General features: G+C 45.9%; 1 protein-coding gene across 3 annotated transcripts in view; it reads right to left on the bottom strand.

Annotated features, from left to right (window-relative positions):
• Positions 1-23,994, bottom strand: part of LOC142803498 (neprilysin-1-like) — a 140,311-nt gene that overhangs the window by 79,593 nt on the left and 36,724 nt on the right. For 2 of the 3 annotated variants that reach the window (XM_075888618.1, XM_075888620.1), the window contains exons 4-5: positions 13,879-14,058; positions 8,255-8,396 (exon numbers count right to left, since the gene is read on the bottom strand). In XM_075888618.1, coding sequence (XP_075744733.1) covers positions 8,255-8,396; positions 13,879-14,058 — 322 coding nt within the window. The remainder of the gene's footprint in view (positions 1-8,254; positions 8,397-13,878; positions 14,059-23,994) is intronic. The other variant, XM_075888619.1, reaches the window with a different exon arrangement.

The raw sequence follows: 23,994 nt of genomic DNA, 5'->3' as shown, positions 1-23,994 counted from the left end.
GCCGGTTTTTTACTCGCTAACATTCAAAGACTGAGTGGTAACACCTGACAATGTTACTGTCCAACGTTTACGATGTTCACGTAGCTTGAAGATCGTAGAGAATAAACCGTAGATCAAGGCCTTGGATTTAAGAAGTCGCATCAAAACATCAATAAAACGTCAGGCTTCGAACATTATCTATAACATAAAAATGCAGTGCTGTGAAATGCAGGAGTAATGCGCTAATAAAAGTTAAACATCGTACTTGATTTAACACGAGATTGTTTTTTGCTGAGGTGCAACATTGCTCCTCTGCCGTATTTCCGTCACGGATGTGACCTTCTAAATATGTACATGAGATTGTCAAAAACAAGAAAACTATAAGCGAAGCTATGCAGCGGGGTATCACACCAGCGACCTCTCGAATAGCAGCGCTAACCACTACGCGACAATGCGCATATATTAAAAAAGCTAACGGCAACCCATTTGTATTCACCATACACCATTTAGTGGTCTTCAGAGCTCCGCAGGTTTACTGCGTTTATGTCATTAGTAGCTAGGACACACGACTAGAGCGCGATGTGCGCGCTGTATAGTTCGTCACACCACGCGTTTTGGAGAGTGCCGCCTCCACGGAGCGTCGTCTGTTTTGCGCGCGCGCTTTTCAGACTCGTGTTTCGAGAGAGCACAAAGGTCACTTCGCTCGTTGCCGCGGCAGTATTTATGAAAGTACATGCTGCTCACTCATTAAAAATTTGAAATCGTAGCAGTTGATCGTGCTTGTTCTGTGTACACTTATGCGCTGGTTTCGTGCGCCTTTCTTTCTGTTTCTACAGCGCATTTCAAGTGTCGAGGTGTGATAGTTGTTAGTGCGCGGTCATCCTGGGTATGCTCATTTCATGTGTGATTTTGCCTGCGGTGTGCGCTGAAAGTTTCGAGCTGCTGCAGCTTGCCGTTTTTCGCGTGACTGGGCAATTTCTTCCTGCTGCAATCAATCCTTCGGCCTTGTGGCGAAACCATGCACAATAAACGCTCAACTACCTCTGTGAAGACAAGTTTCTCTTTCGTGTTTTGCCGATTCCAAAAAAGAGGAATCATTGACATTTTCTTTTCTTATTGTTTTGCACTATATACAGTAGGCAAATTATAAACAAACATAGACACGGCCACTCCAGCGCGTCATCATATATGGCACGATGAAGCTCTCATGATCGCCTTAATTATGAACTTCCCCAGAAGTGCAACAAATATTGAGTCGTGCAACAAATATTGAGTCGTGCAACAAATATTGAGAAGTGCAACAAATATTCTCAGTGCGAAGTGCCTTAAGGGTGCGTTCATAAAGCTGACCCTGCAACCAAGGAGCTTTTAGAGGATTCCCAACATTTCTGTCTCCACACTCTCTCAAACGAGATCAATCAGGCTGAGAATGTCCTTGCTTCGCAACTTCTGTAGCAAAAGGCGTTTGAATCCGATCAATTAGGCTACCTTCTTCAAAATGCCAACAAAAAAAGCCTGTAAGTATGGAACCGGTTTACAGGCATTTCTGGCCTTTCATAGTCAAGGAAAACCACTGTCTACGAGTGACGACAAAGCAAGGCTACTACTGGAAGTCTATGCCTAGGCGCACTGCGAAACGTAACAGAGTGGACTGGTTTAAGGAGAAATTCATAGGTGCTTGACTATTCGGTAAAATGGGTTCAAACAAAACCTTAGCGTGTGCGTATTTTGTATTCTTGTTTACTTTCCCTTCCTTTGTGCTTTATTTCTCCTCTACTTCTCTTTCTTTCTTCTTTCTATCAGATTGAGCAGGTAAAATTAGAAACCACCTCAATAACTTCAATAAAATGTCAAGTTTCTATAATATAAACCAATGATCGCCTATCAAAAAACAATAACGAACTTGAATGACTTGAAAGTGGCGCGTACAAATATGCATGTGACCATGCAGGTATTTGAAGGCCGCAATGGTTTTCGTTTTTTTTTTGTTGTACTTGTGTGCGCCGTATGCCTAGCGGCTGTACCTGAACACCAATACTTGTGGGACAATCGCAGATTTGATTTAAAAGTATTTTTTCCTGCTGGCATGTAGATGTTGGTCAGGTAGAGGGTGAGCTTTGCATTAATTGGCGCACTCTCGCTCACCATGACGCTCACGGCTGTTGGTTGAAAAAGAGAAATGTTGCGACTCGCAATCTAATTCTCGATACGGGTAAGAATGGTGAAGTATAGAGTAATTTGACTTCATATTTCTTTCCCATCGGGTGGAGGACACACCAGTTCATTCATAGTGACCCGATATTTTTATCTCTGTTTCGAGAGGACATGTTTTCAAACAACCACCAGTCGTGCGTGGAACGCACCGCACTGTCACAGCGAAAGGTGTAAGAGAAGCCTTTCAGAGTCTTTTTTTACCACTCCTTGGATAGCTACTGCAAGCACAATTGCAGGGTACCCAATACGCCGTAAATTTTTTTGTAGTAGGAAAGCATTCACTGTGCCATCCTTCATCATTCTTTAAAAAAAGATTAATACGCGCTACACACTTGCGAGGGACATTGTGGAGTTTTTTTCTGCCGTGTGACAGCGATTAAGAATTACGTCCGAAGTTTTTGTAATTACCGTCACCCGCCACATTCGGTATGTGCCACAGTTAACAGGTGAACAGGATGAAGGTATTGCAAAAAGATTGGAGCATACGACGATCCACTCATTGCGCAATTCTCATTATATGACACCTCGTTGTTCTTTTGCTATTCTAAAACGCTTTATTACTCGTATAACGTCATTCCTTTCTTGAAATCAAGCCTGCCTGAGGTCAGTTTGCTATGGAGTTCTAAGCACCAGCATGCCTCAGGCACCACGGTGGCCAATACTGGGACGGCACGCCGGGGAGCCGGGTTCAAATCACATTTATTCCTTGGTATTTTTGTTTACACAGTTTTTGTTTTGTTTTGTGCAATAGTGGTTATGAACACCAGCGGCAGCGGACAAATACGGCGCACACGCGACCCATGTTGTTATGGCATAACAGCTTTCGCTGTAAAACAAATGATCAGGGTACGCAACCTACTGACCACGAAGCATCATCATCATCATCATCACCTTGACTACGCTCACTGTAGGGAAAAGGCCTCTCCTATGATCCGCCAGTCAACCCGATCTTGTGCTTTCTGTTGCCACGTTATGCCTGCGAACTTTTCATTCTCATCGGCCCACCTAACTTCCTGTCTCCCCTTAGTGCGTTTTCCCGCTCTGGGAATGCAGTCAGTTACCGTTAATGACCACTGGTTATCCTGCCTACGTGCTACGTGCCCGGCTTCTTTCCGTTTCGTCTTTTTAATTTTAATTATGATATCCTTAACCACGGGTGGCTTCCTGGCCCACTCTGCCCTTTTCTTGTCTCTTAAGGTTAAAACTATCATTTTCCTTTTCATCGCTCGCTGCGTCCTTCTCAATTTAAGCTGAACCCACTTCGTAAGCCTCCAGGTTTCTCTTACGTAGGTGAGTACTGGCAAGATGCAGCTGTTGTATACATTTCTCCTGAGGGTAAGTGCCAATTTACCTTTCATTATTTGAGAATGCTTGCCGATTGTGATTCACCACACCCTTATTTTCCTAGTTATTTTACTCTTACGGTTCGGCTCCGCGGCTACTACCTGTCTCAAGTAGACATACTCCTTTCAAACTTCTATCGTCTTTCCGCCTATTGCAAATCACTGTTTTCTGCCGAACTTCTTCCACATTAATTAAATTTGGTACATAATAAGACCTACTTTCCTGGTTTCTGTATTTAGATCAGCAATAACGAGCCGTTTTTGTCTCCCGAGTTACTCATAAAGGCAATGTCATGAGCGAATCGCAGGTTAAGACATTCTTCATTACCTTTTATCGCTAACTTTTCCAAATCTAGGGTCCTGAAAACATTCTGTAAACACGCAGTGATTAACATTGGAGAGATTGTGTATTGATCCTTGCCTTACACGGGTTCTTTATTAGATTCTGTGGCTTTCATTACGGTGATCTATGGTGGCGGCGGTTCCACTTTAAATTTCTTCTTGTATGTTCTTGTAAGGTACTTCGAACCCCTAATTCCGTAGTGCCTGCATTACTGCTGATATCTTGACTGAGTCACACGCCTTCAAGTAATCTATGAAGGTTATGTATATAGTTCATTGTATTCCGCACATTTCTCTATTACCTGATTAATAGAATAAATATAGTATAATGTGAAGTAGCCTGTATAAAATCTTGCTTGGTCATTTTGTTGATTGAACTGTAATGTCGCCTTATTTTCTTAGCTTCTATTTTCGTAAATAGCTTTCGAGAACGAACAGTAAGCGGATCAGCCTGCAATTTTTCAAATCTTTGACGTACGTCTTCTTTATTATGGATTAAGATCATGTTGGCGTTCTTCCAAGATTCAGGTACCCTTCCCGTCAAGAGACACTTCGTATATAAGGTAGCCAGTTTTTATAACACAATTTCTTCACCCTGTTTTGGGAGGCCCATTGTTACCTTATCCTCACCAGCGGCTTTGTCTCTTTTCATTCCTTATGAGGTTTTTTTTGTACTTCTCATGTAGTTACTGGTCGTATTTCTAATTTCTATGGAGTATTATTGTTTCTCACGATATCCAGGTTGTTCTGGCTTCTGTGACGCTCTCTGCAAAACACCTTCGCCACCTCGACTATCATACCGACGTTGGTGTATAGGCATTGCTGTCCTTGTTCCTACACTCTAAAAAAAAAAGAGCGAGTAAAATAAGTGTCTTTGTCCCACAACGATAATCGTCCTTTCACTATCGCTCCGCGCCCGGTACATTCCGGTCACGATCGACATGCCCATTATCAGGGTTATGTTGCATTCTCGATAGGAAAGTGGCCAGCGCCGAGTTTTCGAGAAAGGAAGCAAACGCAAGCCTGATGATTATTTTGTGGGACAAAAAGGTACCCTTTTTACTCGATATTTTTTTAGAGTGTAATCGCAAACAGACAATTTTTTTCAAAATGCACAAGCTAGTCTTCCAAGATTTGAGGCTTCTGCCACTTTTTAAGCCTACTTAATTCTCTCCATGTTATACTTCGAGAAGTCGGCTACCTTACGCCTTGTAAGTGACTTCGAAAACTCCACTAGCTCTATTTTGTCGGTAGCATTTGAGGCTATCACGGTTTGTCCTCTCTCAATAAGAATTTCTGTCTACTTAGATTGTTTGCCAGTATGTTGTCTAGTGACTGTGACTCCGACTTACAATTCACACTCTTTGATGATAGCAGTAAGATAATAAGATAATCGCTCGTTGTGTTAACGTAAGTTGGTCACCTCCTTCGGCACCTGGAGTTTATGCTGTAGAGAAGCTCTGAATTTCTGTACTTTCCCTCTCAACACTATTTCTATATTAGTTTTAGCATATGAGTTTTTCTCTTTGCGTTTTCACATCTAGGTAAATACGAGCTTTTACCATTCTATGGTCACTGCATCGGATCTTGCCATCTACTTCTACACCCTGTACGAAGCCTGGGTTTGCGCTCAGAATGTAGCCTGCTTGATTTTTAGTTTCACCATCAGGACTTCGCCACGTCCACATATGGTTTGCCCTCTCTCTGATGAAGGTATTGAATATCCGTAAATTAGCACGCTCTGCAAACTGTACTCATAACTTTCCTCTGAAATTTCTAGAGCCGAATCCATATTCCCCCACTGCATAGTCGCCAGCCTCTTTCTAGCCTACCTTGGCATCAAACTTGCCCATCAGAATAGTATACTGTGATTTTAAGTTATCAATGGCTGTCTCTACGTCCTTATAGAAGAGTTTAATCAAATACTCATTATAACCTAATGCACGCACGTAGGCCTGTACCACGTTCATCAGTACCTTTTTTGAAGTTTAATTATGACACTTTCCACCCTCTCACTAATTATGTAATATTCTACCGTGTCGCCAGCTATCTTATGTATAAAAAACCCCCACTCCTAGTTTTTTTTTCTCAACTCCTAGTTTTTTTTCTCTCTCTCTCAGCATAGAACAAGTTCTTTCTTCAGCACTCTAAAAACCTCACATGTCATACTAGCTTCGCTGAGCCCTATTATATCCCATTTAACTACCTCCGATACCTCGGATAGCACAGATCGACTAGCCTCACTAGATAGCACTCTAGCGTTGAAAGTAGCTAAGTCAAGAGTACAATGGCGTTCGTGGCCCAGAAGTTCTTAGCTTTCTCCGCTGCGTCGCAGGTCTGACCACTGTCTTGCGCAGTTCCTTCGCAGCCGCTTGGGACTGAGGGCCAACGGTTTATTCCTGCTTTCATGGGAGTTTGTGGCCAGATACTGCACCACAGTTCCCAATGCTGCTATCGTGAGGGAGTGCATTACTGGCAGCTGGTCGCCAGTGAGGCCACACTACCGATCATCTTGTTCTTTGTTTTTTTTTTTTTGACGATTCCTTCATGGCGCGTTTTAAGTAAATATACGATTGGTGTAGGTCCAGTATCTGCCTTCGAATTGAATTTTATCATGGAATGCTAGGTTCCTCCGCTATCTCTAAGTATGGAGTCCTGTTGCACAGTCTTGGCAATGTAGAATACCAGCTAACCACCTATCAGCGCTCAACTTACCTGACTCGTAGGTAGCCTGGCCCTCTTTCCAGCTGTTTAAAAGTCCATCAAAAATGGGCATGCTTCGGAACCTATGACCTTGCAAGCCTAGGCCAGCTTAGCGCCCTAAATGGTCTACCTTCTAACGTGTTTTTTCTCTACTTCTTCCTGCCTCGCTCATTTTTGACAAAGTTGGCTTCAAATTGTCTACAATCTTGGAGTTTTGTTTATGTCGAGTGGTGAAACTCCAACTTTGCAGTTTTCTGTGAAATTGACGAGTACCGCGTGCTTGTTTTGCAAGTTCATCCGCTACTTCTATGGGCTTTCGACGTGGAGCGTACACGTCGCGGGCCGTTACACTGAATGAAACTTAAACACGAAAAGTTTCTGAGTGCTGAAGAATATGCACGCGCTGCCTCTAAGGCTGCATTCTATTTTGTTGGCATTTTGGAGTAGTATATTAAACTACATCAAATAGATATAGACGTAGACAGTCGGGAGTCAGGTATACGTAATAATAAATAATTATACAGTTAGCCTAATAGGTTGGATAAAATGGTAATTCAGTTTCAAGAATGTTTCAATTTTTGAAAGTGGAGAAGGGCGAGAACATCGTGCGAGAGCAATGGAGTTTTTGCATCACTCCCCACAAAGCGTCAGCTTGAATTGCTAGACTTCAACGACGCACGGCTACTCACTCACACACCGATAAGTCCGTGCGAGACGTTTTGACCACGAAGCAATATTCACAATTGAATGTTCTTTCTACTACATAAATTCATGTTATGAGAAGTCCTCTGGTAGAGAAACCTTTCCCAGTAAAATGAACGCATGATTCTTGTCTTTTCAAAGTGAAACTGCACTTTCGACCTCATTAGGTTCTACGTTTAGGAAGAAAAAAAAAAACAAAAAACACTAAGTCCTTATTACATTTGGCTTATTTAACACATATAGTTTCCTAAAATTACCTAGAGAGAGCTCTGGCACTGCGATCATTCAGTGACCGTGGGAATAATGAGTAGCACATAGATTTGCCTAGCTTTCGTACTTGTAAATTGCGAATCGCACTTGTGGCTTCGTTTATTGTTGTGTTTTCGTTTTGTTTCGAAGGAAAGAGTGAACTCTTTCGAACTTCGTTAGCCGATTTGAAATGATAAGCCTAAAAGATAATGGTGATGAAACGCAACCGCTGAAGATTTGCTGATTTTCAATTTGTAACAAAGGAGCTCCAAGCCACGCAAACACAAATTAAGCCAGAAGTACAAATAATAGACAAATCTGTGTACTACCCATCATTCCCATGCTCGCTTAAGCGCCGTGCATTGCAGCTTCCTTAGACACGAGCGCCAGAGTCCCCTCTAGTGTATATTCGGGAAACTCATTGAAGTGACAGGCCATATGTGCTGGCAGACGAATCTCCTTGTAGCTTTGGAGTGACGCTTAGGGTGGAGCGTACATCATATGCTGACATATATATTACCCCAAAAGCTTTCTTTACTGTACTCCCATAGAAAATAAATCGCTCGCACATGCGAACAAAGAGAGCAGCGTATACACAACGCAAGGCCTAGCTCATAGGCAAACATAGCAATGAGTTACCAGGCAATGTGTAGCAGCATCTTATGAGAAGCAAGCGCACTGTTCGCGATAATATACACTGAAAAAAAAAGCATGCGCCTCACGTATGTCGTCGTATTGCCATAATTTCTCGGCGAGTTTCTTGTCTTGAGGAGGCTTCGCACCGTACAGCAGCATAAACTTTGCATAATCATCCACATTGCGCTCATAGGATTTCCATAAATAGCTGTCGTCAACGTAATCAAGCTGCAAGTAAACGAGAACACACGAACGTTTGCGGTGCTCCTCAAGCAAACATGGCAAGAAACAGTCAATTTTCGCAACACCATCTTACTATGACTATCTTATGACTATGTTCTTTCAAACGATACAGCCTTTTATCCGCAACCATCTTTTTCGGTATATCGACTGTACTGTATTCTTTTGCTTGTTCTCCCCCCTACAATAATGCCCGTAAGGGCGATGTAGGTACATGTATAAATAAATAAATAAATAAAGGTACAGCTGCCAGCTAAAGTAAAAAGCGCTCTTAAACGAGATTTATTGAACCCCGCTTGTTCCTGCTTTTGTTCTTACAATCAAACATAAAGTTGTGGTTCTGTAGAGTTACGCAGTACTTCGTATGGCCGACTGCAATTAGTGATGGGTGATTGGTAGAACTTCGTTTTCAGTCCTGGTACATGCCTATATTTTATTGTGTAAAAAGTATTGACGGTATGGTAATGAATTTTGATTCAGCGAAGGTTTTAAGTTTTGGTATATACAGTATAAAAATCGCAGCATGCACGTTAACTAAGGGTGTACTGCATGTATTTGTGTCCAATCAAAACCTTTTGCCTCTTTTAGCCCATTAGCAGCGATTGAAATGTTCCGGTAACAAACACCGGTCCATCACTGCGTGCTTCATGTCTTTCTAGGTTTCTCACCTGCGCAATGCCGCGACGAGCACCAGCATCTAAGTCGCCACCAGTAAGAGGGTCAGCGCCCGCTGCGTTGCAGTGTACAAGAAGGGGCTGCGTCGCGTTTACACATTTTTCGCTTTAGCGGGAGATGGTGTAATTTTTTACAGAGAACGCTGAATATGGCTAGGAGAAACCAAAATTTCTTCCGCAGTGGTGTCGTGAGCGGTCTCCACTGGCTGTGTTATCAGTTACGTCGTTTCCAAGCATGAGCACTATTGGCTGCGTTGTGAGCGACGTCATCGCAGCCGAAGCGCTGATCCCGTACGTTACAGTTTCTCCTGAGACTTCCACGCCGAGCTTGATTGATATGTAGGGTTTAACGTCCCAAAACCACCATATGATTATGAGACACGCCGTAGTGGAGGGCTTCGGAAATTTCGACCACCTGGGGCTCTTTAACGTGCACCCAAATCTGAGCACACGGGCCTACAACATTTCCGCCTCCATTTCCACGCCGAGATGGCTCACGATGTGAGACGCTTGTAAAAAGGACAGCGTTACGGTGTCAATGTGATGATTGTGAGAGCACATTCGCCGAGACGAATGCTGCTGTAGATGGGAGTTTCTTCAGCGGCACATTTGCTTCGTCTGCGACGTCTTTGACCACCTGTCATTCGAGAATAACTATTATGATTAAAGCATCGTGAAACGCATTCAACCGCTTATTGCATACCTCCATGACCATGATCATACCAGACACAATCTGTGGCATGTGAAAAAAATTGCTCCACCCCCACCCCCAAAGCAAACGTGAGGAAATGCAGTCCGCGTTTAGTTAACACGCACGCTTCGAATTTCTATTGTTCAGCAACGCACAAGGGAAATCACCCCCCGGCATTGAGGTGTGGTCAAGATCCAGCGCCTACCGTATATACTCGTGTAAGGGCCGCACTTTTTTTTCGAAAATTTTGCTAGGTGCGGCCCTTACACGAATCAGGCCGATTTAGTACAGGCAGTACAGGCCAAAGGTCTGTACTGTTTATGCAACAGTAGCAGAGTGCAAGAGTCACAAATGACATGCCAGAAATGTTTTTATTCGGATTCCATTTCGCTGTCCTCGTTCTCGGAGGAGCTCGCCTCGGCGTCCGCGTCTTCCCAGAGACGGTCATCTTCGGTGCCGTTCATGGAGTTCGAAATTCCCGTTACCTTGAAGCTTTTAGCAACTACTTCTACTGACATGGCACGCCACGCATTCAAAATCCATTCACACACCTGTTGGAGCGACGCCCGCTTCAGCCGTCCTGTAGGGGTCTTCTCGTGGACGCCTCCAGCCATCCATTCAGAGTAACATCGGCGAAATTCCACTTTGAATGGTCTGTTGACGCATACGTCGAGCGGCTGCAGCACACTCGTCAGGCCACCGGGAATGACGGCCAAGTCCGTACGAGTTGCGGCAACTCGGTTCTTGACGCGGTCGGTCAAGTGGCCCCTAAAGCTGTCCAAAACAAGGAGGGCTTTCCGTTGTAACAGCCCTCCAGGTCTGTTTGCCCAGACGGTCTTAATCCAGTCAACGACCAGTTCCTCGGACATCCAGCCCTTCTCTTGCGCACGTACGACGATTCCCTGAGGGAACTTCTCTTTTGGGAGAGTCTTCCTTTTAAATACGACGTACGGCGGAAGCCTCCTGCCGTCTGCCGTGATGCACAACATCACAGTGCACCTTTGGCGTTCTGCACCAGTCGTGCGCACAGACACACTTTTCGCACCTTTTAAATCCACTGTGGTGCTTTCCGGTGCATCGAACCACACAGGTGTCTGGTCCGCATTCCCAATTTGGGACAGGTCGTATTCATGCTCCCTCCTGAGAGCATTCACGAAGCGATGAAACTTAATGACGTGGTCTTCGTACTCGCGCGGCAGTTTTTGGCAAATCGTCGTTCGGCGCCGAATAGAAAGCTGGTTACGGTTCATAAACCGCGTAGCCCAGCCCCGACTTGCCTTGAATTGTGCCGGGGGTATTTCCATGTGGCGAGCGATGCTGAGGGCTTTGACGCGTATCATGTCAGTCGATACGGCGTAGCCGTCCCTTCGTGTGTCGACGACGTAGTTGACGAGCTCGCTTTCGAGTTGCGGGTACTTGCACTTTTTCCCGCGAAACGCCTTTCGGCTCCTGTTAGTAGCGGCGAGGGCATCTTTCTGATTCATCCAGTAACGCACGCGCTTCTCATCGACGTCGTACTTTCGTCCAGCTTCCCGCTTCCCGTGCTCCTCGGCATAGTCAATCACTTGCAGCTTAAATGCTGCAGTGAATGATCTCAGATGCCGGCCCATCGTCCGTCACGTGCGCTGGCTTCTGCAGGGTTCACTACAACCAACAAAGTGACACCGACGACACCGATCTGAAGTCGCGCTGCCAACGTATCGACACGATGCTAGGAACGATGCCAACAAAGAGGCCGCACAAGGCAAATATGGCGGCGCGCTGTCAACAGCGTGGCCGGCGCGTCGGCGGAAGTAGAATAAAAGCGGAAAAGCGTGCAGCGCCATCTGGCTGTAAATGAACTAACTACACTTTTCTGGCGGGACATTTTGAACTTTTGTTTTTTTTTTTTTCGAAATATCCGCTTTCAAAGTTGGGGTGCGGCCCTTACACGAGGGCGGCCCTTACACGAGTATATACGGTATATACACGAGTGCCCCGGTCAGCAGTTGTACAGCACGAGCAGTCGATGTTTTAAATCAAGAGACTCGCCTTTGACAGATGCTGCCTTTGACAACATTGTTAGGCGAGACAGGGAGCGTAGGAGAGGAGAGAGAGAGGAGGAGGAGGGAATGCCTATTAGAAGTGGAATGAAATTTCCGCAGGAGGAATGCAAAGAGGAGATGGGAGGGGGCAGACGCGCATGTGCAGTAAAAGTGGCCCCCGCTGCTCACCGGATTGGCTCGACACTATGCAGCTTCGCACAAACACTGTCGTAAACCCGAGCGGGAGCTATGCGTAATCTCATTAAAAGCACGAACATGTAACCAGTAAATCTGAAACGCTTCAGTGTCATGGTTGACTCCACTGCTAAGCATCGGGGCCGCACTTTTCAGCCTTCGCTGTAGTGCTTGGGCAGGGATTTTTGAAGGGTGAATTTCCATATTTCTCAAAGGCGGAGACTTGTCTGCCCAAGCTGTCTGTCGTAACCACACCCAGAACGAGAAGTGTTAAACAGATGGTGCTCACATAGTTCGAGTGTTTCGATAAACAGACAGACAGACGAAATGGCGGCTGTACAGACGAACAAACGTATTTGCGATATACCGATTAAACCCTCCAAAGCTTCATCGCACTGATGATTCACTCCGTGGATATGCTGTGAATTTTCACTACTCCTTCCATTTAACTCACACAACAGCGCACCTATGTCTAGTGCCATACATCCTAAACCTCGCAAGATTCATCGGAAGTGCTTGGCAAGATTTACTAGAGTTAAATTTACATAACACAGCGAGACAGCGCGGAGCAAACTCAGAACTATGGACGCAAGTACACAGAGGACGCAGCGCACCGGTGTAGCCACGGAAGCCGTTTCTGCTCCGTTGTTTTGCAGCTGCCACACAGCGCTGAAATGAACTTCGAACTCATTTGTTAAGCCACAAGAAAAACCGAAAAAACCGGTTCTGCACAAAAACGGAAAACAGTGAGCCTCCAAACCATGGTCGTGAACGAGGACGCCAGTGTGCATAAGAACAAGCAGCCTCGACAAGCAATACACGCTTGAATTACAACGCTTGGCACGTGCAACTGTTGCCGGCGCAGGGCCGGTCTTAGGTACAAAAAAAGATGGAGCCTACGCAAGTGCCATCGAAGGTACTTTGCGCAGTTCAAGTGAGAAGCGAACACAGCTAAGCGCTTTTCGGAGAATGCTGGTCATTGACGAGCAAATATTGGGAGTGCAACATGCGTTTGGTTGGTTCTCTTGCGGGATTGCCGTTGTGTCGCACTCAGTTGTCTTGACATGCAACGTGCATAATAAGTGTGGTGGGCGTTTGCGAGGGAGAGGAAATTGGAAATTATTTCGTTATCGTGAAAAACATGTTGTTGCGCGAATTCGTTATTTTAGATTGAGTCTGTTTTTTTTAAGGCGCGGATTCCCTTACTGGAGAAAGATGAACAGATGTACGAGCACATTTTCTCGGAGCTTGGCACAGCAATTATTATGCTTTTAAAGCGGGCACTGGCATAATTTGATGTGGGCTTTAACATTCACGAAAGCAATTTTATGGAAGGACAGGAGGGTACGTGACCTAAATATGACCGTTTGATTGCTATCTACCCTCAATTAGCATTTATTTTCAAAACGGTTGCGCATGTGCAAACAGCAATACTGCAGTATTAGAAAGAAGCCCCAGTTATGAGTTTCTATTTTCAGAACTATACGTTGTAGAAGTCGTCTTTCCGGCAATTTGTTAAGTTCCCTGCCTTTCGTTCATGATTTATTTGACTTGTTTTAGCAAGTGCACACACAGTGGTACAAATTGAATGTGTTCGCAGTCGCTTCATGAATGTTCGGGCACCCTCTTGACCAGTACTGTCCCTGCTGCGCGAAGTTGCACTTGTAAACTGCCTGATTGGCAGTTTCTTGAAAGAGCAAGCACGAGAGATTCCGATTCCGTGATCGGCATAACTTAGTTTTAAAAGCAGATATTCGATAATGCTTAAGCTGAAATGCGAATTTGACTCTTTCGAGCTTTTATGTGCGTTCATATAAACTACGGCCCAACCGTATAGCCACTTACAATGATGCCCTCAGTATATTGAAGCTGTAATTTCCACGTACGTGTATCACTCTCTTCTTGTTAGCAAAAAGTTTTTGCCTCAACAGAATGGAAACCACGGCATGTACTCCGAGGTCAAGAGAGCCCCGCACCATGGTTTTGACCGGATTCACTTTCGCCAATCTTGTCTCGTTGAGAAGGTCGAGGTCCATTGAAACCAGCCACTCGACGAGATATGTCGTCTGTGTTGAAAAAAAAACAGTTGCCATATACTTTAGAAACACATTACCACGATACATTTCGCGTTATGACTGCAGGGCATTCGCCAGCAAAAATACAAGAATGATTGGGCAGGACAGCACTTTGGAATAACTTCACTCTTCTATTCATGATGATGTGTGAGGAATGCTGCACAAGGGGCATTGAATTGTGTACACACGCGAAGAGATATATCACTTTAGCGCTCACGTGCTGCACTGAAGACTTTTATCCGCGTACAAGCTCACCAAATATGCCACACAGTAGCTTGAGGGTTCTTGGAAGAGCTAATCCAAATTGTAGCTACGGCCACCTTGAAAGCGGCACTGGCGCGTCGCGCTCAGGCCATGAACATGCGAAGCTCCTGACTACGGCATTTGACTGTTTACGCCATACGCACTGAGGAAGCAAGGGTGATCTCGTGATTTCACACCTCCAACCACAACAAAGGGTGAAGTGGCCACATAGTATACGTAGTGAACAGCACGGTCGAGAGCAATGTCCGATGCTGTCACAATCACACTACCCGATACCGACGTACGAGTGCCTCAGTTTGGGTGACCTGATTCCGATTACTCCGTCCGAGTGCCAGGCACTGGACTTCGGATATAGCTTGCAGTAGCTGCCTGTTACACGTGCGCCCTTAGTTCGGATGAATACCCTATCGGAAAAACTGCCATGATGGATACTGAAAAACACGCTGGGCGTAGTGGAAATAATAGTGGGTATGATGGAAATTATGATGAATATGGTGGGACGTAGTGGAAATTATAATGGTTATGCCGGTACATACTGGGTGGTATAGTGTACAGAAGATGAGTAAAGTTGAAACGATGGTGGGAAGTGGTGGCTAGACAGCGGGCAATCATGGGACGCTCTGCCCACCATTGGGAAGCACTAAGCAGCAGGTGGGTGGTGGTTGTTATGGTGGGCGCATGGTGTACAAAGCTGAGAAGCTCTTCCCACCATTGCGATAATGCTGGGAAACACTAAGCAGATGATGGGTGCTGTTTGTTATGGCGGGCCACACGGTGTACCAAGCTGAGAAGCTCTGCCCTCCATTGCGATTATGCTGGGAAGCAGTAAGCAGATACGGTGGGCTTATAATGGCGGGCAATTTATATAGTGTACCAAGCCGGGATCTGTACACTACATGTTCTACCATTAGGATTTCCACCAAAGGTTAGGCTTACCGACCAAGCCCGTACAATTGTGTTATCCGTGCTTCTGGGTTTCAGAATACAGAATTTCGACGATTAAGAATGACAATACAGCACATCCTTGGCATCAATAACCTAAATGAAGCATTTTTTATTGTGTACGATGTCTGCGCAAGAAGCAACAAACATCAATGCGACGCGATTCCAGCACTCCCAGAGAACGTACGTCTCCCCTCACCGATAGCCGCCGGTCGCACTCACCGGCACTTTTCTAGCTTTTATGTGAGAACAAAGACTTGGCAATTTGTATGCTTGGGGAACCAATATGATAGCGCAGTGTTTCTGGCACACTGCATTCGTTTTGGCCAAGCCGTTATGTAGTTGTTGCTATAGCGAAAGAGCTACAGCAGTGCGCTGGCACGACTGCCTTCTACGTTGCGCGAAAAGCCTCCCACTACTCAATCAATTAGGTGGGAATTAGGAATGAGCCTAGAGGCGTCATAAAGCGTGAGCAGATGTCGCCCTTTCTAACGAGTGCGAAACGGATATTAAACTTGGCAGACCCCGCCGGTAAACTCTAGCTGCTCCCCAGTCCACTTGGTTGTTTTTTTTCTTGCAGTTGTGAATTGTAAAAAAATCGCTGGTGTTATTATCTCAATGGCAAACGTTACAGGCAGCAGTGTTTAATAAATGTGCAAATTTAAGTAGCAGGTGCAGATCTTGTCTATGTCAAGTACACGACAAACAGAACTGAACTTGAACCATAATCTTGTATGACAACTAGCTATTTAACGCGCGACATACGTCGTGTTGGTATGGTGCCGTCATTTCCACATCTTGCGCTCGACTAGACCACACGCAGGATGGCTCGCTACTTTCGAGGTGAACAAACGGCCGACGCTAGCCGGAATCAAGGTCTTTCGTGCCCCACCACCCGGCTACCGCTTTTAGGGGCGAAGCTCCTTAAGGCGTGGCTTGTGCGTCCCTTGTAGTACGTAACCACCAGTGGCACATACCCGAAATAGCGGTCCTTACCATGTATGCTGGATGGGGGCACTTCTATATGATGAATACATGATGAAAAGATATGAGATGGCTGTGCTTGGAGTTATCTCTAGACATATGGACGGACGAACGGACTGACACACGCACGGACGGACAGACAGGGGGGCGCACAGACAGATGTACAGACACAGGAATGGCCACAAAAAGAGATGGACGGACAGACAGACGAATAAACAAACGGACGGATGCACCAAGGTTCACACAGATAGTCGGATGCAAGAACGAATGGACAGACAGACTGACGAACGCTGCGCCTCACCAATCATTATTCACTCCGTGGATATGCTGTGATTTTTTTTACTTCCGACTTTGCCGACTGGTGACGGAATGGAACTTTGTGTTTTTCTCCGCGGAGACCCATCGAAGAGGCCCTATTGAATCGAAAATTTCCGGGAACCTCTTGAAGAAGCCGGCGTGCTCAAGGCTGCCAGTAATATAGGTGCGTTCCAGATGAGCTATGTCTGGCTTGTCAAGTTTCGCACGCGACAGGCAAAGGATACTGTGGTTGGCAAAGGTGGCTTACGTGTGTAAGGTGGATATTCTGCAATCACTGATCCCTGTAAGCAGGAAATTACGCTGAAAATTCACTGGGTGCCTTTCCACATCCCAGGAGAGGCTGTGCAAAAGGCTCTGAGTGAGTTTGGTGAAGTCAAGGACGTGCGTCTTGACAAGTGGCGTGTTCCTAGATGTCAGTTCACAGAATCGACAACGCGAGCTGTACGGACGGTCCTCAATGAAGGCGTGTCAGTCAAGGAACTACCACATCTGTTCAAGTTCTACAACAGTTCTGTACTTGTCGTTGTGCCTGGACGAGCGGTTGCCAGAGGTGCCGAGGCCGTGGGCATATCAGACGTGATTGTCAGACGCCACGCTGCACGGGGTGTGGTGCTTTTGGGCATGTCAGGGAGGACTGTGCTAGAACTTATGCCAGCGTTATTGGCGCGTCTCCTACTTTAGACGACAACCACGAGAACATTATGGATGCCGACGAGGCAGAGACTGCGGCACCAATAACGGAAGTCTGTTCTCTGCAACGCGTACCAAGCGGACAACCTGAGTGCTCTGAAAGTTCGATGACAGAGCTTGAGGTCACCGACGAGGAGACGACTGAAGACCAGAACACAGTGGAGCAACAGAAATGCGGAGACCACCGCGGCTGTGACTTGTCGAAGGATAGCGCAGCGCCGACAAAGCGCCCGAAAACGGACGCTACCTTGCCAAGCGAGAAGGCGTCTGACTGCCAGCAGCAACGCCGCGAGCGTCCGTCGCCCAAGGCCGGTGGTCAAAAGGGCAATACATCTGCAATGTCTCGATCGGCGTCCTCGTCACTTGCGCGCGGCAAACGGCGCAGACAGTGAACGTCCTGGCCTTGAGCCTAGACGCGTGCTGGTGGTGTTGAGCTAACCATGTATGTCTGTTCACACTTGTTGAAAATGATGCGTCTGACTGCACCGATTCGCGTAGATACACTTAACGTCCCTGGATTGTCTGCAAGGCGGAAACAGTGTCAGGTTAGGCGCGTCATTGAAGAAAAAGACTTGGACATACTTGCTGTCCAAGAGACAAAGGGCGAAAGCGAGAGTCAAACCAAACTTATGGTTGCTTCATTCAGCACACATTATAACGTGTGTTAGCCATGCAATAGGTACTTCTGCAGGGTGTGCAATATTTCTTAAGAAATGCTTAGGCATTGTTGAAGAAACAGTGCTTACATCTTTGTATGAAAGGTTTGTTTTGTGCAATTTTACCTATAAAGAGGCCAAATTCCGAATCATTTGCGTGAATGCACCAACAGACCCTCGTGATCGATTATCTTTCTTTCAAGAACTGTGTCCTTATTTTGAGATGAATAGGCTACTTGTTGTTCTTGGCGATTTTAACTGTGTGTTGAGTGCAGATGATCGATATATACGCTTAGATAGAAAAGATGACAGTGCTAATTACCTAAAAGAGAGTATTGACAAGTATGCCCTTCAGTATGTTGCTTTGTTTGCTAAAGGTGGATTGCAGCGTCATTATACCCACTTTCAGAAATCTAGCCACGCGACATTGGACAGAGTCTACGTGGTATTACAGCTGGCAAACGTTTGAGATGGTCATGGTGTTAAACAAGTCTAATTCAGTGATCCCTCACTTGTTATGTTTCCCTTAGGGTCAAAAAGAAGTGCTTAAACGTGCATTTACATGGAACCTATTGAAGTGAAATGCCAAACTACATAGTGATGATAAGTTTTTTGATTGTATAAATAAAGAATTACACAAACTTAACACCCTTGCATTTAGTAACTGGTCGGAAAATTGGGAATCCTCTAAATCTACTGTTAAAATGTGCGCCAGAGAAAGGGCTGCAGAAATACGTACCAGGAACGATTGGAAGAGAACAGTTTAAAAAAGTTACTTGTGGAAAACAGCAAAACAGAAACAGAAAACCCTGGATTTTACGACGAAATAATTAGATATAATAAAAACAAACTTGAGGCCATTGAGACGTGGCTAAATTCCAAGGTGGGGTTGTAAGGGCTCTAGCAGACAGGTTACTTGCAGATGAATGGCCTAATCAGCGATTTCTCACAATGGAAAAAAGTATGCGCGTGCTATAATCATCACATAAGTTGAATATAATGATCAGTTAGCGACTAAACCCGAAGATATAAAAAATGCACTTACAGAATATCATCGCGAATTATTTTCCAACCATATACCTAAAGAAGTCACTTTTGAAAGAAATTTTCTAAGCTTTTTCGCCAACGCTAGATCGCCAAGATACAGAAGGTATATAGGTTGATATACCTGCGGGAGAGATAGAAACTGTTATAGAGCAATTGCATAGCGGGAAATCTGGCCAAGACGGGATAAAGGCAGTATTCTACAATCCTTTGAAGGCAGAGTTAGCCATTGTTTTACAAAGGGTTTTCGCTGAATCCTTCAACAAGGGTGGCCTACCACCTTCATTCAAGAAAGCACACACTGTTCTGATCCCGAAAAGTAAAGACCCTGTAAAACAGAAATATGTGTCTGGTTATAGGCCCATAATACGTCGCTAGAACAAAGAGGCGATTTTTTACCGTGGGGATCTGACTGCTTATTGTGCCGAAAGCCTGAGCCGGTAGAGCATGTTTTTATAGATTGCTGGGACGCATTTTTGTTTTGGAATGTTCTACAGAGAACACTTAAGAAAGATTTACCTCTCACTTCACATGGGATTCAATTTTTAGCAATAGAACCTGGCCTACTAAAATATGATATGTTCTATCTCCTTGGCTTACACAGCATATGGCTAAGCCGCATGGCAGTCAGACATTGTGATCTAGACTCGCGGCCAGTACGTATTTATTTCATTGAACATATGTGCAAGTTGCGAGAAGTTTTTGCAAAACTTTGCTACAAAGATGAGCCGCTAAATGTAAACATGCCCCGGTTTGATGGAAACCTCTCTAATGGCACTGTCCCGTGATGCAGCTGTATTTCTTACCCGATCACATGTGTCAAACATGCGTAAGCATGCTGCAAAAAAATTCGGCATTCAATGCCTCCGTGTAAGCGCCCTCACGTGGGAAAAGCTTTTTCACTTACACGTTCACGTACACTACCATCCATGATAACTCCCAGGGCCCAATGTATCAATGGGCCGTAAGGTTTTCATCTCATAGGGGTTCTTGAAGGGAAAAAATGAAGAAAATATGGCAGCATATCCACGGAGTGATTGATGGAGAGTGGGGCGAAGCATCCGTCATTCCATTGGTTATTGCTTCCGTTTGTCCAAGCGTCCGTCTGTGTGACCGTCTGTGTGACCGTCCGTGCGTCCATTCGCCCGTCCGTGCGTGCGTCTGTTCGTGCATACGCATGTCCATCTGTGCGTCCGTCCCTGCGTTCGTCCATGCATCCGCCCCTGCGTCCGTCCATGCGTCCATCCGTTAGTGCAGCCATCCGTGAGTCCATCTGTGTATCTGTCTGTGTGTCCATTCGACCATCTAGTCAACGCTCCAAGTACCACCATCTCACATCTTTTCATTATATATTCCGCATATGCACCGCCATCCAGCGGACATTCCAAGGACTAAACGAGAGGTGGCACATGCACACTTTCTTAAGGCTTGCGCTTTGCCAAAACTTCCCACCTTTAACCACCTCGAGTTCATGGTATATACCAGTTCACTGTATTCACGGCACTGCGGCCCACCGCTCGCTAGACCTTTCTAAAACCAAGGAGGTTATGCCCAGCGAGTATAACGTAGCAACCCTTTCTTGTCAGATAGTGCTCAATGTACATGGCAATGGCGACTAATAGGGATCGCAGCGTGCGCGTTAACTAAAAGCCAAATGCTCCTGTCTTTTATTTCCCATTAGCAGCCATAGGCGTATACATTGAGCACTATTTTTTATTGTTCAACAATTCACAGAAGAAATATCTCACTGGCACCACCTTAGAAATCAAAATGTTATACTTGTTACATACTACAACAGCCTACGAGGGACGAACAGGTGCCTTTATAAGGAGCTACGCCCCTAAATTGAGCACTCTTAGCGCCACGGACGGGAACTACAGTCTGCCGCCATTGTGAGGGCACCGAAGCAGACGACGCAGGCTACATATTCCAGCGACGCTGATGCGCGTTTCCTGCAGTGCACACAGACACCTCTTGCGTTCCTGCAGGACATAGAGCGCGTTGGGAGGGCATACTAATAAGAGGCTCTTGCAGGCTGAAGCCATGCATTGCCAGTCATGACAAGCCAAACTGATCGTTCGACCCATTTAAGGGTACAAAATATTGCTCATTGTTCAGCGGAAGCAGCTCAGAAAGCTTATCGGAGAGTACTAAGAGCGTGTTCAAGCTTAAAAGTGTTGTGATTGCAGCGGATGACAAGAGAACTAGCCGCCTACACAAACATCAAAGCACTCATGGAAGAGAGATACTTCTCGGCCGACGAGCTGGAAGGTTGTCACGGCGCGCTGCTGCAACGAACACTTCGGGCGTCTGTCAACGGTTGTCTTGTTCCGCTCATCACGGAGGCGACTCCCCTTGTAGGGGAGCCCACCTAAGAGAGGAGATGATCGCACCGTCAAGGTTGCAACCCCTCAGCCAACTGAATGAGGCTTCGAACAGCCAGCCGTGGACCCCACCATCCAAAGATCATCCCGGTCAGGGCTTCCGAGCGACATACCACCAAACAGCCCCACCACCACAGGAAACCAAGTAAGCCCGCATCATTTGGCTGAGCATTATGCGCCATCCGAGCATACAGCTATGGACAACCAAAGAAGCTGGACGGTAGTACAGAACCAAAAACTTCCGCGACCCAAGCCACCAACCTCCCCAGAGCCACGGATCCTATTGGATACCATAATGCTGAGGCCTAAAGCATTTACCATCACCCAGATTCCGCCGTACCAGTTTGCGTATAGACTCCGTCTAAGTCTTCCTCAAATAAAGGGGTCAGACATTCACTGCAGACTCCTCACCAAGTCTATCCTAGTAGTAGTTGATTGCTACACAGAGCAAGCAGCGCATCTACTGCTGAACCTGGAGCACCTGATCATTGACGATCAAATCGTGCAGTTTAATACATATGTTGCTCTCCGTGAAGGGCGCATAAGAGGCGTTATTCACAGAATGAAGGGATTAACTGAAGAGCAGTTAATGCAAAGCCTGACAAGTTCAACTCACGAAATCGTGTCAGCACGGCCTTTCGGGTCGTTCAACACAGCACTAACCACGCTCAACGTTTCATACCTGCCAGAATACGTGGCTTTCGAATCAGTACGTTTCCCTGTGCACAAATACAGACCCAAGATAACGTCAAGCTTGAACTGCTTAGGCATAGGACACAGAGCTGGCGTTTGCACAGCCTCTAAAAGGGACCCAGGAGTCTGCACCAAGTGCCATACGAAACATGCAGAGGATTTTATCTGTACTCCGAAATGCATACACTGCAGTGGGCCCCACGATTCGCGCTCGCCCAACTGTCCAAAGGTAGCAGCAGCTAGTGCTGCTCTTTCTAAGCGAGTGAACATACCACACAAGCCAGCGGCACCCTGTCCCTCACCAAACCGCTGCGCATCAGGTAAAAAGACCCAGAAGACAAAACAGTCAGAGGAACCGAACTTTCCTATCTTGCAACAGACTTGCAACCGATCAACTAACACTCACATCGCAGACGCGCCCGCAGTCGGCAACACAACCTCCGACGCAGCTAGCGTCCCCCACCACATATGTAACTAATGTGCATAACACGCTGTTTCCACCTAATGCCTCGCCTGCACCACAGACGCTCCAAGCGTTCTGCAAGAACTAGCGGAACTACGAAGCACCCAGAAGAAGCATCGGAAAATAATAATGACCAACCAAAAAATATTGATGAACTTAAAACTGTGATTATCCAATTGAAAGAACAAAACGCTGCCAGAGATGCTCTAACCTTGAGTCACGGGCAACTCCCCCTATACGAGCGTCGCTTCTAGGATTTCGCTGCACCGCTACAGCACATGCAACGCATTATTGAGGCACTCAAACCAAAAAACGCTGGTTAAAAGTAACAAACACGTCAGGTCTATTGCAAGTGCAGATCAAGAAAAAACCATAGATTCCGAAACATGCCTTTGATAGTTCAGTGGAACGCGAGAAGCCTTCCCAACAAAGTTAATGGCTTCCTTTACATCATAAACGCTCTCGAAAGAACTCCCGATATCATTTGCGTGCAGGAACCGGGTAAATATTGCCCCATTCCAGGCTATGCTGGCGTTTCATCTGGTCGATGTGTTACGTATACAAAGAAGAACTTTCCGGCAGTCCACGACCTCGTTTCTTCAATTTCTTTCTCGTGCGTTCAGACTTGTACCGAAATAGAGGGCAAAACATACGAAATATTAAACTGCTACTGCCCTCCCAGATCAAGTAATGTGTAGCTACCCCTCAGTAAAACAGACCCTAAAGGTCCAACCTCAATTGTGGGAGTCTTTAACGCACCATGCGCCTTCTGGGGATACTCACAAGATTCTCCCAGAGGGAAGCAACTCAAAAAAGCTTTGGAAGATGCCAGTTTTACCCTCCTCAACACTTCAGGCCAGTACTTAAGGATTGGTGGCATGAATCAGAATAGTACATCGCCATACCTTACGGGGGTTAGGCACCTACCACAAGGTACGCACTGGGACTTATGGCCCGAAAATATTGGCAGTGACCACTTACCAATCGTGATCGCCTGGGGCTAAATTCTTACTATGTCAAAGGAGTGTTCCTTCATTTACTGGGACAAGTATCGGTCTTATATGAATGGATGCCCTGAAACAGTCACCCTTGGCGAATTTACAAAACATATACGAGAAGCGACAAGGAAGGCAAGCAAAACCTACAAAAGAATTCCTCAAAAGCCTGCGCCCGATAGGCACCTCTTTATCTTGTGGGAGGCACGCATAGCTGCTTTACATGCATACAGGACGGAAAAATCTGCTCGCAATCGCCTGAAGCTTAAGCTTCTTACGAGGCAAGCATCAAAGTATGCATGCAAGCTACGTAGGCAACAGTAGCAGGATTGCTGCAACCAGCTACACGGTCGGATAAATAATCAAAGGCTATGGAACATTGTCAAATCATTGGAAGGCCTGGGCAAAACCTGAACAGCCGCTGAAAAACTCTGTTTGGCTTCCCGTTCATCAGCACCAGCCACCGCTGATGCGTGCGCCAACACATTTTTTTC

This window comes from Rhipicephalus microplus, chromosome 3 (assembly GCF_043290135.1).
Source record: "Rhipicephalus microplus isolate Deutch F79 chromosome 3, USDA_Rmic, whole genome shotgun sequence".
NCBI classification, from domain to species: domain Eukaryota; kingdom Metazoa; phylum Arthropoda; class Arachnida; order Ixodida; family Ixodidae; genus Rhipicephalus; species Rhipicephalus microplus.
Note: the sequence above shows the minus strand (reverse complement) of the source record. Positions and strands in the feature narration are given on the sequence as shown.